Raw genomic sequence first — 17,284 nt, forward strand, 5'->3', positions numbered from 1 at the left:
TAAAATCAAAATTTATAATGAGATTATGTTATTATCCTGCTTGGGATATAACTGTTTTTTTGGAAAGAAGCCAAACATTACTATTACAAGTTTTCTATTTTTTATTAGGTTTTGATGGAATCTCCAGTGTTATGCTTCTTTTGAAGCCCTTATTTTATTCAAATGAATCTTTAATGGGTTATTGGATGTGCCTATTACATTCTTTTCTGACCAACCAATTCGAAAGAGTCGAAGAAGGCAAAGGGGCCCGTCATGCATAGAGTTGCGATTGATCCGATCAATCGCAACTATGGAAAGCCAGCAAATTCAACATTATGAAATGCATGCTTGTTCCAGAAAAATATTAATTGGTTATTGGATGTGCCTTTTATATTCTTTTCTTACCAACAAATTCGAAAGAGTCGAAGAAGGCAAAGGGGCCCGTCATGCATAGAGTTGCGATTGATCCGATCAATCGCAACTCTAACTCTATGGAAAGCAAGCAAATTCAACATATGAATTGCATGCTTGTTCCAGAAAAATTCTAGACATACATTTACATTCATAAATTCATTTGGTGTGTTCTCTTTTGTTTACAAAGGACATTTGCAAATTTCTTGTAGAAAAAATTATGACACTGATGGATTTCCATAGAGTTACAGTACGATTGATTGGATCAATCGTAACTCTTTGTAAGACGGGCCTGGGGCGACTGTAAGACCATCCCTTGCCATCGAGGACTGTAATTGACCGAATATTGTCATTGTTATGACCGCACCGATCAGTAACTTGTATATTGATAATGAATAATGTGTGCGTTCATCAGAATTCGGCACAACAAGGAGCCTAGACAACTTGCATGTGACTGCAACCTACAGAAAAAATATCGTTCAACAAGCTTTTAATACAATCGCAATTTTGCAAGGAGAGGTATGTAAGTGTTTATCATGTTTATCATAGTGAAAATGATTATTTCTTTTTGCTGTTGACATCATTGGTTCATGTATTATGTTTCTGTTACATTAAGTTATATATAATCGATGTTGTGTGTGTAGCATAGCACTTGTTGTGATGAGATTTAGGAAATGAATTGTAAATAGCACGGAAATTGGCATATTAATAATAAATAATGTATGCGTTCATCAGAATTCGGCACAACAAGGAACCTAAACAACTTGCTTGTGACTGCAACCTACAGAAAAAATATCGTTCAACAAGCTTTTTGTACAATCGCAATTTTGTTTCAATTATTATACAGCAAGGAAAGGTATGTAAGTGTTTATCATGTTTATCATAGTGAAAAATGATTATTTCGTTTTGCTTTTGACATCATTGGTTCGTGTATTATGTGTCTGTTACATTAAGTTGTTATATATATAATCGATGTTGTGTGTGTAGCATAGCACTTGTTGTGATGAGATTTAGGAAATGAATTGTAAATAGCACGGAAATTAGAATATCAATAATAAATAATGTGTGCATTCATCAGAATTCGGCACAACAAGGAGCCTAAACAACTTGCTTGTGACTGCAACCTACAGAAAAAAATATCGTTCAACAAGCTCTTTGTACAATCGCAATTTAGTTTCAATTACTATACAGCAAGGAGAGGTATGTAAGTGTTTATCATGTTTATCATAGTGAAAAATGTTTATTTATATAATGAATAATGTGTGCGTTCATCAGAATTTGGCACAACAAGGAGTCTAAACAACTTGCATGTGACTGCAACCTACAGAAAAAATATCGCTCAACAAGCTTTTCATACAATCGCAATTTAGTTTCAATTACTATACAGCAAGGAGAGGTATGTAAGTGTTTATCATGTTTATCATAGTGAAAAATGTTTATTTCGTTTTGCTGTTGACATCATTGGTTCGTGTCTTATGTGTCTGTTACATTAAGTTGTTATATAACAATCGATGTTGTGTGTGTGTAGCATAGCACTTGATAAGATGAGATTTAGGAAATTAATTGTAAATAGCACGAAAATGTGCATATTAATAATAAATAATGTCTGCGTTCATCAGAATTCGGCTCAACAAGGAGCCTAAACAACTTGCATGTGACTGCAACCTACAGACAAAAATATAGTTAAACAAGCTTTATACAATCGCAATTTTGTTTCAATTACTATACATATAAGTGCAAGGAGATGTATGCAAGTGTTTATCATGTTTATCGTAGTGAAAATGATGATTTCATTTTGCTGTTGACATCATTGGTTCATGTATTATGTTTTTGTTAAATTAAGTTGCTTTATATCGATATTGTGTGTGTAGCATAGCACTCGTTGTGATGAGATTTAGGAATTTGATTGTAAATAGCACGGAAATTGGCATATCAATAATAAATAATGTGTGCGTTCATCAGAATTCGGCACAACAAGGAACCTAAATAACATACATGTGACTGCAACCTACAGAAAAAAATATCGTTCAACAAGCTTTTTATACAATCGCAATTTTGCAAGGAGAGGTATGTAAGTGTTTATCATGTTTATCATGTTTATCATAGTGAAAATGATGATTTCTTTTTGCTGTTGACATCATTGGTTCATGTATTATGTTTCTGTTACATTAAGTTGTTATATATAATCGATGTTGTGTGTGTAGCATAGCACTTGATGTGATGAGATTTAGGAAATTAATTGTAAATAGCACGGAAATTGGCATATCAATAATGAATAATGTTTGCGTTCATCAGAATTCGGCACAACAAGGAACCTAAACAACTTAATGTGACTCCAACCTACAGCAAAATTGTCGTTAAACAAGCTTTTTGTACAATCGCAACCTAATTACCATTACTATACATATAAGTGCAAGGAAAGGTATGTAAGCGATTATATATATTGTAAACTATATGCCATTTGCATAGATGTATTGTTCAAGAAATTATGTTAATTGTTGTTAAACTAAGATAGGATGTGTTAAAAAAAAAAATCAGCATTGCGAATACATCAAAATGTCCGTTGTATATTATGTATGTATGTCAAAAATAAACTTGACACATTCAACAGTTATTCTAAAACAAATCGCAGTGTAAACAAATATAATACGAGAAATTCTAATAATTTATACATTCCTTTCTACCGTTTTTCTTACTCAAGAATAGTCATTAGTTATAGTGGACCACTCATATGGAACAGTTTGCCCCCTGAAATAAAAGAAAGTCCTTCGCTAAACTCATTTAAAGCAAGATGTAAGTCTTACCTTCTAAATGTGTATAATTCACCATGCTCTCAGTGAATAAGCTTGCTTGCTTGTATGTGTATGTTTTTTAAATATTTTTTGTGATATAGTTGTTTTTATCTAAATTCTTCATTAGATTGTTGATTTCGTTTATTTTGGAATGTGTTTTTCTTGCAATCTATTAAATTGATTGCAGGATGTTTTTTTTTTTGTAATGAATGTTAATCAGGGAGTAGCCTAGGTCTATTTGGCTTTTGCTTATTGCCCCCACATCACATTCATTACCCTATGTATTTTATCATTTGTGTTAATTTGTCACTTTACAATATTCATTACTTCTATACAATGGAATCATTTTTATTGATCTCGATGTATTGGAAATTGTATGTCTTTTTTTAGAGATGTGAAATAAATGAATTTGAATTTGAATTATAATCCAAACAGTTTCCCAATAATTTTCTCAGTATAATATTTTTTTATTGCTCATAGTTTACTTATTATAAAGTAAAGTCATAATAAGCAAGAGATGATGAGATTTAATGGAACTTTTATCACCATTATCTTTCCCCATTGGAAAGTCCCCTAATTGAGCGCTCATTGAGGCCTCATAGAGAGACATTCCTGACTCTAAACTATATGTTTTATTAGTTTAGACCCAATCAGGGAGTATAAAGCGACAGAGCTACCCCCTCCCCCCAAAAAAAAAAACCGCGAGCCGATGCAGAATCGTTTTTTCTTTACTACGTGTAAACAGAAAGACGATTCTGCATCCACAACTTTTTTTCATTTAATTTACCATTATGACGTACTTAAAAGCGCACGGATCCAGCGTTGTCCTTATTATGACGTATATCGTTAGTGCGCGGATCATTTCTGGTGTGTGTTTCATAAAGCTGTTTGTAAGATACGAATGACTTTACGAACGACTGGTGATCCTCTCTTGTGCACTGTGATATCCCTATGTAATTGAGTTATGACCTAAGAACATGTTTCAGTCGTGCGTAAAGTTTTTCGTAACTGTACGATCAGCTTTATGAAACACCCCCCATGTTTTTGACACGCGAGCCGATGCAACGTGTAAACTCAGTGCAAGATAAACCTAAAAGCCGATTCTGCATCGGCTTTTGGCTCTTATCCAAAAGCCGATCGCATGTAAACACGGTAAAAGTTGAGACAATGCTGGATACTGCGTCCCAAGGCCAGGACGCGTCATTTCAATTACGTCACAATCGAGGTCCAGTCTGCTCAACATTTTATTTATTTATTTATTTATTGATATATTCATATTCCACAATCATCAAAGTACATTTATAATAAATCATTTTAACACTGAAAAAAAATGCATAACACACAGGATTGAAACGTAGCAATGAAATGAAAAAAGTGGAGGGGTCTACTAAAAAGCAAAGCTTGTAAAATGTAGACCCCCTATCAAAATTTTATACAAGGGTAATATGATATAAGTAGAGTAAAATAATCAGCAAAATTCTATAAAATTATATATAAACACTGTAACACAAATGGATTTACACTATATACAAAATTAAATATTGACTTTAAAATAATCAATACTACCGTGGGTAAGTATGAGGTTCACAAAATATTTGATTGAATCAATAAGAATTCAGAATAAATTGTTTGATGAGTAATTTAAATCGGTTTAGATTAGCTGCCTCTTTTATTACTCTGTCCAGAGAATTCCAGAGTTCTGGACCAGATAGATTCCCATTCTTAAAATTATCAACATTTTAATGATTTTTGCTCTAGATGTCTGATTTGATTGATAATTGCAATATTGACTAACTGGCCTTGGGGGCGAAAGGACATATATTGCCCTCACTAAATTGATATCACCCTCGTCTACAACTAGGGCGATATAAATCTAGTTTGGGCGATATATGTTGTATCCCCCCGAGGCAAGTCAATATTGCTTCAATATTATTTATTGGTGATACTGAGAAAAAAAGGATTACAAAGAACGTTGCCAGACACGTTGTCTGACACTTACACATACATATGCACACACCCTATCCTTGCCTTACTTCACATCTTCTTTCCTTCCTCCAGGTCTTTCCCCCTGTCTCTCACACACGCGCACGTCAGAAGGGCAGAAATCTCTCCCCAAAGGTAGAGGGGGGGGCAGGGGCTGGAAAGTTTGACAAAAAAACAAAGTATCACCCCAAACGTAAGGTGATTTCGACCAAAAGACATTTGACAAGCCCAAAAAAAGAAAAGAAAAAAAAAGGGTCATCACTCAAACAGAAAGGTCATTACATGTTTTATTTTGATTTTGAATGATATATTTCTTTCCATCATTAAAGACCAAAAATAATAGGGGGACATTTGATATTGTTCCCCCCACTACTTTGGGCGGGAGGGCACGTATCCCCTTGTCCCCCCCCCCCCGGGATTTCTGCCCTTGGCACGCCTTCACCATCACGCACGCACACACACCCTCACACAAATATGATTTCGTTGGAATCTGAATTCTCAAAGCTCTGCACTTAATAGCACGGTATATTCACTACTGCGTATTATAATCATTATACCTATACCTATACTTTATCTGAACCGCCATGTGTGAACAAAACGATAAAGTCAACGAGGCAGAGAGAGAGAGAGAGAAAGACTGAAAAAAAAATCATGAATTGTGTAATGATATCTCATTTTTATTTAATTTTTATAACAGAATGAGCAAAAAAAAACTATGGATTGCATCACCTCACGCACAATCCCAAATTGCAATAATCCTTATCATGTTAGTAAGCTGATTAATGAACTATACAGTTAAATACACGCATCTACATATAGAATATTGTCCGCACAAAATTGGTCAAAATATTAATGGTTATTTGTGGGGCCTTTTCAAGGCATGTACGGGGAAAGTTAAACAGAATCACGTGTTAAACACGTATGCTGAATTTATTTCCAGCAACAATAAAAATAATATCCGAAAATGTGTGACGGTACCTGAAAATGGCCACAGAAATCTAAATAAATCCGTAAGAGCTTATAAGTGACCAGCCATCTGAAACCAACAACAGGTCGCCAGGAAAAGTTTCGTGTAAACAGCCGAAATTGTTAGGCCATGAACAACAAAAATTAGCGAATCATCTCCCTGAAGGAATAATTCCTCTTCACTGTACTCCTCATATTTGAAGTTGTAAAGTTAAATAAAAGACGATATAAAAAGTGTTTCTTTGTCACCAGAATTTGTGGACGGTTTCACGTATATTTCAGCGTGCACATCCCTCATGCATGAGTTTTCTCCTAATTCTTTGAGGCATCACTGAGTTCGGGGTCAACAAAAGGCAAGAAACAGTTAATTGTGGGCAAGTTATTGTTGGTCATTGGTGACAGCTCCCATATTGATAGAAAGGAAACTAAGAGTTCAGTCGATTTCTTGCAAGATTGGTGAATTTTTGCCATTAGCCATGCAATCACGGGTGACCTCTTGGGCATCAACGCAGTTGTCTTTCTTGCCTACTGCGTGTAACTTACGCTCTAAGTCAGCATATTCAGAGTCCATCTTTTCAAAACGTTCTTCAATGTTGGTATTGACAGAGTTAAGCTGTTGAATAAAACTCTGCAGCTCTGCCTTGACTCCAACCAAGTGCTTCATTCTCTTTCCAATATCAACACTTTCTTTGCCCCAATTGTCCAATCTCGTTCGGATGCTTGCATTAATCATGTTTATGTGTTCGACAGTTGTTCGCAGCTCAAAATTTTCTCTCTTGAGCTTGTACAACTCTGATTCCTGTTCTTTGAGGCTTTCGACTATCGTGATGTTCCTATCTTCCGCATCAGAAGCTTGCTTGGCCAGTGCGTCTTTACTAGCAACTAGATGAACATTCTTCTCCTTGAGTTGAGCATTCTCTAACTCCAGATGATTAACAGTATCTTCTAAAGCATCCACCTTCGATCTGATTTGAAGGACCTCAGCAGAAAGTTCACTGCTCATCTTGCGAGTTGCTTTCAGATCAGATGACAGCTTCCGATTCTCACGTTCAGCCCTTTGTCTTGCGTCTGAATTAGCCTGATTCTCCCCACGAAGTTGATTTGTTTCTATGGTCATATCCCCGATCTGTCCTCGAAGGATCCCTAGTTGTACCTCACTTTCAGCACTGATCTTTGATAACTTTGCTGCTTTGGCGCTTGCTTCCAAGTGAGACTTCTCCAGTTTCCCAAACTCCTCACTCAAGTTATGTTTCTCTCTTGAGAGGCTTTCATATTTCTTATTTAGTTCGAGGATTTCCCTCTCAGCCCTTCGGCGATCTAAATCCAGTTTTGTCAACTCGTCATTCGCAGCTTCGAGCTTCTCTTTTACGAAAATCTTTTCTTTGGTAATTCCTGCAACCTTCTTTTCCAACTGAGAGTTTACCTTGTCAAGATTTTTTATTTCTCCTTGATACTCTTCGCAGGCAAGGTCTGACTGGTCCATGTGATTTTTCATATCTTTAGCCTCCCGGTTCAACTTTCCTATGCGAAGTCGAAGGTTGGTGTTTTCCTCTGCTAATTTTGACAGATGATCTTCCACATCTGAATAGACGTTCCTCAACCTGCCAATCTCAGATTTAAGAGCACGACTCCTCTGGCGCATGCCAACCCCTGGTTCTCTGCTCTCTTCAACACTTGCAGTCTCGGACTCACTACTAGTGACACTGGACAGGCTATTTATGCTTGTTGAACTAGTTGTGCACTGTACAATTGAAGTTTTCGGTGATACTTCTTTCCCCATGGTCTTGACAAGTTCCTTCCCGATGCTATTTCCTGGTTTCGTTCTCGTGTTGGTCGACTCGTCTTTGGTATTGTTTCGGCTGGCGATAACCTCAGCGAGATGTTTCATGGATGTCAACTTTGCAGCCGTCTCTTCCTCCAATCTCTTTTCGAGCTCTTGCTGCTGTTCCTGTATTTCACGCATTTCTGATTCCAAGGCAAACACTTCTCCTTGAAGCAAACGATTCTCATCTCGTAGCTCCCTGATAAGCTTTTCATCACCAGTCATGCCAGTAAATCGTTTTTCTGTCTGTTCACCCCTGTCAAGCTTTTCTATGAATGTTTCGCTCAGTTCTGTTTGTCCTTCTTTATCCTTCTTCTCCGCCCGTCTTTCCTTGACCTGTGTCCCTACTGTGCGGACACCCGATGGCTTCTGGTTAGATTTTTCAGTCTTGCCCTTTGTCTCTACCTTATGCCTCTCCTCCTTTTCGCCGTGTGTATCGCAGAAAGCCTCAGCTACCCACTTTTCAATCATTGCGTCGTCATCGACAATGGCGTTTCTATCGTCACCTTCGTCATCGATGTTCGTACTTAGCTCGACCACCGATTGGAACTGGTCAATTAGGCGGTCCAGGGTGGCATTGACGTAGCCCGACACCTCTTCTTTAGGAAGGTTACCATCCAGATGGCTTTCAGGCATTTTCCCGTCTTTACCACGGATGCTGTATCTGAGGATTGCCTCACACAGTCTAGCAATGATGTCACTAAACGACCCTTCGATGTCAGACATTTCAGTGACGATATCAGTTCTGGATGCGGCGGGGGGGGGGGGTAGAAAATAAGATCTAATGATAAACGAAATGCTTTTAGCGCCAATGTCGGGTCAATTATCATCTATGCAGTACGTGTAGATGTTAATGAGTACTGTGGATTGTGAAGAATGATTTCAAATGTTTATAGGCCACTTTATATGTCCACTACCAAAATACGAATATCATGCAAATAATGAATGTTTTGAATGCAATGGATAGAATATTTCAAGAGATGAAAGATCGTTCACCGAATGATCGATATCAAACAACCAATGATATGATAAGGATTGATCTACATTGCAGGAGTCATACAAATACAAACATTCGTCGATTATTCAGTCCATTATGCAATGATGTCATCCGTGCAATTGTGGATTGATTCATCGTGCAATTTTAAATCCATACGAATTTGTCCATTGCACAAGCGCACAGAGACCCCGCCAAAGGCACCACAAGTAAAACATCGGCGCTTACAGCGCGCGTTTTGTATATGGCAAGTTACCGTGTTTACACTTATACCGTGTTTACACTTAATCGGCATTTGAATCGGCTCGCGGTTCTGAACCGCGAGCCGATTCAGCATCGGCTTTTTCATAGCGTGTAAACGCGAGCAACTTGAATCGGCTCGCGGTTCAGAACCGGCAATTTGCACCACCAAAGTACTAGGTTCTGAACCGCGAGCCGATGCAGAAACGGCTTTTTTACTACGTGTAAACAGAAAGCCGATTCTGCACCGGCAATTTGTGCGCATTTCAATTACTTTACCATTGTGACGTAATTGTAAGCGCACTGATCCAGCGTTGTCTTTATTATGACGTATATTGTAGGTATGCGTATCATTTCAGGTTTTTGCATCGGCTCGCGGTTCTGGGGCCCGTTTCATAAAGGACTTACAACTGTTGTATCTTTGCCATTATGGCAAGTACCATGGTAACAGGGCTCAGCAGCCAATCAAAATCAAGGTTACCATGGTAGTTGCCATAGTGGCAAAGTTACAACAGTTGTAACTCTTTATGAAACGGGCCCCAGAACCGCGAGCTGTAACAACGTGTAAACGCAATCCAAATGCCGATATTTGGTTCAGAACCAATTGCCGATTAAGTGTAAACACGGTATTAATCGGCAATTGGTTCTGAACCAAATGCCGATGCAGAATCGGCATTTGGATTGCGTTTACACGTTGTTACAGCTCGCGGTTCAGAACCGCGAGCCGATGCAAAAACCTGAAATGATACGCATTCCTACAATATACGTCATAATAAAGACAACGCTGGATCTGTGCGCTTACAATTACGTCACAATGGTAAAGTAATTGAATGCGCACAAATTGCCGGTGCAGAATCGGCTTTCTGTTTACACGTAGTAAAAAAGCCGATTCTGCATCGGCTCGCGGTTCAGAACCTACTACTTTGGTGGTGCAAATTGCCGGTTCTGAACCGCGAGCCGATTCAAGTTGCTCGCGTTTACACGCTATGAAAAAGCCGATGCTGAATCGGCTCGCGGTTCAGCACCGCGAGCCGATTCAAATGCCGATTAAGTGTAAACACGGTACAAGTCTGCGCAGTCCCCCTTGCCTGCGCACACGCGTATCTGCGCGATTCTAGTAAAAAAAAGATAGCAACGAGCACGAGCTTTACACATTCAATACATAGACAGGTATTCATAAAAAAAAATCCGACTGAAAATGGGGGAAAAATAATGAACTTAAGGCCACCGCACACCTTACGACTGTTCGCGATCCGATTTTGGAACAAATCGCACTTTGCTCGTTTTCTGAAAATGTGAATGGAACATATCATTTTATTTGAGGTTAATATTGATTGAAAGAATACTAGTATAACCATTTTGAAAGATTTCAAACCTTTATTTTGGAGTAAAGGTCAAATTAGTTTCAAATCGTAGCCAATCGTACGACTGCTATGACGTCATAACGACTAGATATTAAATTCGCTTTTATTCTAAGAAGGATGAAAGCATATTCACAGATTTCAACATAGGAATTTGTATGATGATTTCGAACGTTACACCGTAAGATATTCCAATATTTCAATATTAGCATCAAATTCTACAACATTTATTTTGAAATCGGGTCGCAGACCAATCGTAAGGTGTGCGGTCGCCTTTAGGGCATCTCATGTGACGGCCTAAAAATTAAGCCTTTCTCATCAAAATTCCCAAATCGTGTGCAAAGTGAATGAGTGCGTAGACATTGGGTACCTTTTTCTTTCAATCTGAAAATTACTGCCCGATTTTTTTTTTCAAGAAAATCCTATATTTTTTTTCAAATTTTTATCAGATATTTGGTACACTTACACATAATGATATAAGGAACATTTTAAGGACGTTCCACAGTTATGTTTGTGCGCATCATGATCTGCGCATATTTTACACTCTGCGCGCTGACGTCACAATGGATAAACTGGTGATTAATTAGCTGTAGGTAATGTGAACTGATTTTTCTCCGTACCTGCACTAACTGCAGATCCGATGTGTTATTTTATGAAGCTAATAAACTGGAATTATTCCATGGACCATTTTTTTTTATTCCTCTACAATTTCAAAATAGTTTCTCTGTAGTGCCGCAAAGTTTGATGAATATGACCCCGAGTTTGAATAAATGGAAAAGAGGTTCGGAATTTTTCCTCACATAGATACAAAGCTTTTGGCGGGTTTTCGGGTGTTTTAAGAAGCAAATTTGCTCTAATAAGAGTGCTGATAGTTTGAAAACAAGCACATGAACCCATATTTTTTTTTATGTTTGCACCTCTTAGGTATACCTTCCTCTACACCTTTGCAAAGTTTGGTGAAAATGACATGGGTTTTGACTAAAGTGCAGCATTTCTTTTACTTCTCAAGTTTGTTATTGAAATTTGAAATTTTTGAGGTTGAGTATCTTACCCGCAATTTCTAAGAACTGAGAGTGTTGTTAGACTTCAATGAGCAAACAATTGACAGCAATATAAATCAATTATCCATCTTACTGATACAATTATTAATCTTATTTCAAAATTTGATGAAATCTTTATAGATTTTGAATGATTAATAGAGCTTTAACTGTTTAAACTCATTGTTGTGATCTCGTGAGGTCTAAAAATGCCAAATTCTTTTGGATGCGCAATTTTTAAGAACATCATCCATTTTGGGTTAACTTTGAAGCTCTATAGCAAAAAATCAAGCACATGGACCCATGTAAATTTGTGTATATTTGAAATATTTAGGTGCTAAAGTATCTATGTGCAAAGTATGATGAAAATGACATGGATTTTCAATGTTTGGGAGCAAGACTATACGGAACCATTCGCATTTTAGACGGTATTAACAGACTTTTGCTTGTTTTCGGCGCATTTTGGGCTGTTTCAAGCCAACCCGCAATGCTTTCGGGACACTGATAATTTGAAAATGAGCACATGGACCCCATAGTTTAAATATCTTAACTTCTTCAGAGTATATTCCTCTACAAATCTAGAGAGTATGATGAAAATGACATGGATTTTGAATGTTTGGGATCAGGACTAAGGAACCATTCGTATTTTAGACATTTTGGACGGTATTAGACTTTTGCCCGAACGGTTTTAGGCGCATTATAGACTGTTTCAAGCCAACTCGCAACAATTTAGACACTGATAGTTTGATAACGAGCACATGGAGCCCATACTTTTAATATTTTAACTTCTTCAGAATATATTCCTCTACAAATCTAGAGTATGATGAAAATGACATGGATTTTGAATGTTGAGGAACAGAACTACGTACACTGTACGGAACCATTCGTATTTTAGACATTTCGGACGGTACTATAAGACTTGTGCTTGTTTTCGGCGCATTATGGGCTGTTTCAAGCCAACTCGCAACAGTTTAGACACTGATAGTTTAAAAACGAGCACATGGACCCCATGTTTTTAATATTTTAACGTCATCAGAATATATTTCTCTGCAAATCTAGAGAGTATGATGAAAATGACATGGATTTTGAGTGTTTGGGAGTATAGAACTACGGAATCATTCGTATTTTAGACATTTCGGACGGTACTATAAGACTTGTGCTTGTTTTCGGCGCATTATGGGCTGTTTCAAGCCAACTCGCAACAGTTTAGACACTGATAGTTTAAAAACGAGCACATGGACCCCATATCTTTAATATTCTAATGTCTTTAGAATATATTCCTCTACAAATCTAGAGAGTATGATGAAAATGACATGGATTTTGAATGTTAGGGAGCAAAACTATACGGAACCATTTGCATTTTAGAGGGTATAGACTTCTGCACGTTTTCGGCGCATTTTAGGTGCATTTCAATATTTTCAAGCCAACTCGCAACACTTTGGACACTGATAGTTTAAAAACGAGCACATGGACCCCATATTTTTTGATATTTTAATGCCTTTAGAATGTATTCCATTACAAATCTAGAGAGTATGATGAAAATGACATGGATTTTGAGTGTTTGGGAGCAAAACTACGGAACCATTCGCATTTTATACGGTATTATTAGACTTTGCACGTTTTCGGCGCATTTTAGGTGGATTTCAATACTTTTAAGTCAAATCTCAACACTTTGGACACTGATAGTTTAAAAACGAGCACATGGACCCCATATTTTTAACATTTTAATGTCTTTAGAATATATTCTTCTACAAATCTAGAGAGTATGATGAAAATGACATGGATTTTGAATGTTCGGTGGCAAAACTACGGAACCATTCGCATTTTAGACGATATTATTAAACTTTTGCACGTTTTGGGCGCATTTTCGGCGATTTTCATGCCAACTCACATCACTTTGGACACTCATAGTTAAAAAACGAGCACATGGACCCCATATTTTTAACTTCCCTACACCTTCGATATGCATTCCTCTACAAATTAGCAGAATTTGATGAAAATGACATGGATTTTGAAAAAAGTGCAGCTTACAAAATACTTTTTAAATTTTTGAGTATAGATTCACGTCTTTGAAGATTTGCTTTTTCCGAGTTTTTGCACCATTCTTGCCAAATGAGGGCGCTGCTGACTCCAAATATTTATAGTTTTACCAATTAAAAGGCTTTCTCTTACTTTGGTATACACTTTGTTATATATCTTGAAAATTTGATGAAGCTTGATGCGATATCCACTGAGTAAAGATGATTTAAACTCATTTGGTGAATTCGTGAGGTCTAAGAGAGGCAAAATTATCTTGATTGCGCAAGATTGTATATCATTCAAATACGGCGACTTTGAAGACCCGTAGAAAAAATATAAGCACATGAACCTATATTATTTTTTGGATTTTCATAATGCATAGATACCAAAGTAACACTCTGCAAAATTTGGTGAAAATGGCATGGACTTCATTTCAACTGTGGAACGTCCTTAACTGAAAAATTTTGTGAAATAAAAAGAAATTCGTGTTAGGTGCGCAGACTTGGGGACCACCATCATACTGTATTTACGCGACAAGACCGATCACGCGCTACATGAGCAAATTTTGCATTACAAATAAAATAAATTTTAAATGACAATGGGTGATTTCAAGTACGGTGTTGAAATCTGGTGTTGGTGTTGTGACAACACCAACACCAGCCACAACACCGTACTTGAAATCAGGCTGGTGTTGGGATTGACCTCGGAAAATATGACGTATTTCCGGGAGTTCGTGTTGAATGCTGGTGTTGAATGTCGTCTGCTGAACCCAGCACTGCGGATGGTGTTGACGATCTACGTGGGATTTCCCCATTCACCAACACCAACCCCCAGGGATTGGGAAAATCATGAATTCAAGTTCGGTGTTGGTGTTGGTGTTGGCAATCTCAAGCTCGTGAACAGGCGGCGAACACGATGAAACATCCCCGTAAAATTAGCTTTTACAGTTAAGATGAGTACAAATCATTTGAGCTGTATATATTTTGATGAAGAATAATGTTCACTCTTTCGAATTCTTGAATTAATTTAAACATTGGTATTCTGTACGATGATAATTTAATGCATTTCTCTCCGATTTCATTTTCGTCGTCGAGACTTCTCACGTGAAGTTGAGATGATTTAGCAGCGCAGCGCAGAGGCGTGACGTCATGTGCTATCGATAACGCAATCGGTATCATTCCTCTGAACCCAGCTCGGTGTTGGAGCTCGGTTCAGCGGCATTTTTACGCTCTCAACACCAACACCAACACCGAACACCGAACTTGAAATCACCCATTGATCTATTTTCAGTTGATATACCAACCCCATTATTGATTTTTTTTTTCGTTCATGCAATGGACAGAATGCTTCATTCAGTTAAAGATGAATGAATGATCCAGATCAAAGTGGCGTATTCACATGAAGTGCTCAGTCCAATTTATTTGGATAATATATAATTACAGGTAGGCTGTCCCCAATAACATGATTTTTTTTTTTTTTCCCAGATGATAGAATAACCGAGAGAGAAAAAAGTATTTGAAGTAATTCAATTTTGGAAGCAAAGATACGTGAAGAGTTTGTATACAGCATGATTTGGAAAAGGGGCACTCGGATTATACTTTGAGGGGTAATAAAGTATGGGGTCTTCGTAACGGCATCGCGGGTTGTTGTATAAAGTCGATTGCAGGTATGCTCTCTCGGGCTTTGAGAGTTATACAGGATGTTTCTAAAATAGTTTAAAGGTCAGCTATCCGTAATTCAAGAAAACGTATGAAACGTATGAAAACGAATGAAACGCCTGATATATTTGCTTTATATCCTACTTTTAATAATTTATAACCAAAATCTATGCGCTGAGCATGCAAAGTCCTGTTGAATTACCTACTTTTCTCCGAGCCACCGCGCTCAGCGGAACGCAGATATTAGTGTCTGCGCTGACGCATCGCGCTGGACTTGCGCGCCCGGGAGAGAGAGCGCTCAAGCCGGTGCGCCGAGATATCCAGTTTTGTGAAATAATGACGTCAGAATATTGGTATATCCAAAATTATATTTTGGATCAAAAATTTTTCCTCCGGTCATTGGCTAAAAGAGCTTCACGTGATTATGTGTATTTTCAACTATGTTGGAATGTTGGCAGCTAGGCATACTATTTGGGAAAATTACGTCATTTTTGTGACGTCATTTCCCCAAATAGTTTTACTATTTGGGGAAATGACGTCACGGCGCCATACGCCTGATGCGCGTGATATCAAAATCACCAACATTCCGCGGGGTATACAAGAGCTCGAGTGCTTACCATGGGCGACTCTCGCACAAAGAAAAGGATGTAAATAGTGTAAAAATGTTTAGACTACGGTTTATGCTTTGACTTTTTCAGACATTTTCATTGACTATTAAAACTTGGATTTCATTAAAATTTGATATTATTTAAGAAAAGAGCACAAGACCATCAGATGATCAGAGTGACAAGAGAGGATAAAAGGTAAGCCATTAATCTTTTTATTTCCTTTTGTTTACAATTTTTGATCCAAAATATAAAACAAATATACTCTGCCATAATTTCGAGTTTCCGGTTAAAACTATGGGCCTCGGTGCCTCGAATAGTACCATTCACTTCGGGGCTGCGCCCCTCAGTGAATAGTACTATTAGGAGTCACCTCTTGCCCATAGTTTTAACCAGAAACTCTCAAGGCAAAGTATATTTGTATAATATATCGAGGTCTGACGTCACGCAACATCATAGTTGAAATATATTCGGTCACATGATGCTACTTAAACCAATCACTATACAGGATTCAATCTATGTAGGATATAACATGATTTGGAAAAGGGGCACTCGGATTATACTTTGAGGGGTAATAAAGTATGGGTCTTCGTAACGGCATCGCGGGTTGTTGTATAAAGTCGATTGCAGGTATGCTCTCTCGGGCTTTGAGAGTTATACAGGATGTTTCTAAAAAAGTTTAAAGGTCAGCTATCCGTAATTCAAGAAAACGTGATTTATTCTTTTAATTCTATTCTGCATAACTGAGCAACTCATCGGCTTTAATTTGACACCTTGCCGCCATCACAATATTGTCACCGTTTACTGAGTTATGGTGCTCCGAATGCAAAGGGTACAAGACCTACTTTTTCCAAGTTATATGTTTTATTGCACATGCACGAAACCAACTTTATTTTAAGATTTTGGTTTTATCACAGTTTTCCCTTCAAGTTCAAATTTCAGTAAAATGACATCCCCTTTCTTAACCACTATGAATGACATTCATTCACATATCATCTACAATGCTTCAATCTCTGTTGAAGACGTCATTCATCCACAATATTTGTAAATTTTCACCAACATCAACTTTTTCACGGTGAATTCCATATCGATGCTCCATGTCTTGCAGTGCTCTTCAAGCCATTGCGGGTCCGTATTCGTTCTATTCGTGATTTATTGGCAAATCGTTAAGTTGGAGCCTAACCCTTTCCTAGTGCCGATCCCTTATAATCCAAATAATCCTGATCCTCATGTCATTCTGAATCGAATTTCTACAGTGCGTATCAAAAAACAGTTTACACTTAGAAAAAATCCTGTAAAATTAAATATTTGTAATATCCTGAAGATTTTTCCACATTTTAACATTGGTACAGATCCATTTAAGCAAATTACGATATAACTGTCAAAAAATATTTCCGCTTGAGTGAGCACCACTTAC

The 17,284-nt window shown here is 37.5% G+C and overlaps 1 protein-coding gene across 1 annotated transcript; it reads right to left on the reverse strand.

The window, feature by feature from the left end:
* Positions 1-6,564: 6,564 nt before the first annotated feature.
* On the reverse strand, positions 6,565-8,679 carry LOC129259261 (myosin heavy chain, cardiac muscle isoform-like). The gene has a single exon (XM_054897561.2). It carries the CDS (start codon positions 8,677-8,679, stop codon positions 6,565-6,567), a length of 2,115 nt encoding a protein of 704 aa, XP_054753536.2.
* Between the last annotated feature and the right edge of the window lie 8,605 nt (positions 8,680-17,284).

The sequence above is a fragment of the Lytechinus pictus genome, chromosome 4 (genome assembly GCF_037042905.1).
Source record: "Lytechinus pictus isolate F3 Inbred chromosome 4, Lp3.0, whole genome shotgun sequence".
Lineage (NCBI taxonomy): Eukaryota > Metazoa > Echinodermata > Echinoidea > Temnopleuroida > Toxopneustidae > Lytechinus > Lytechinus pictus.

What these genes read in the sequence shown, in the direction of transcription:
- LOC129259261 (XM_054897561.2), bottom strand. Translation starts at nt 8,679, where the DNA reads ATGTCTGACATCGAAGGGTCGTTTAGTGACATCATTGCTAGACTGTGT.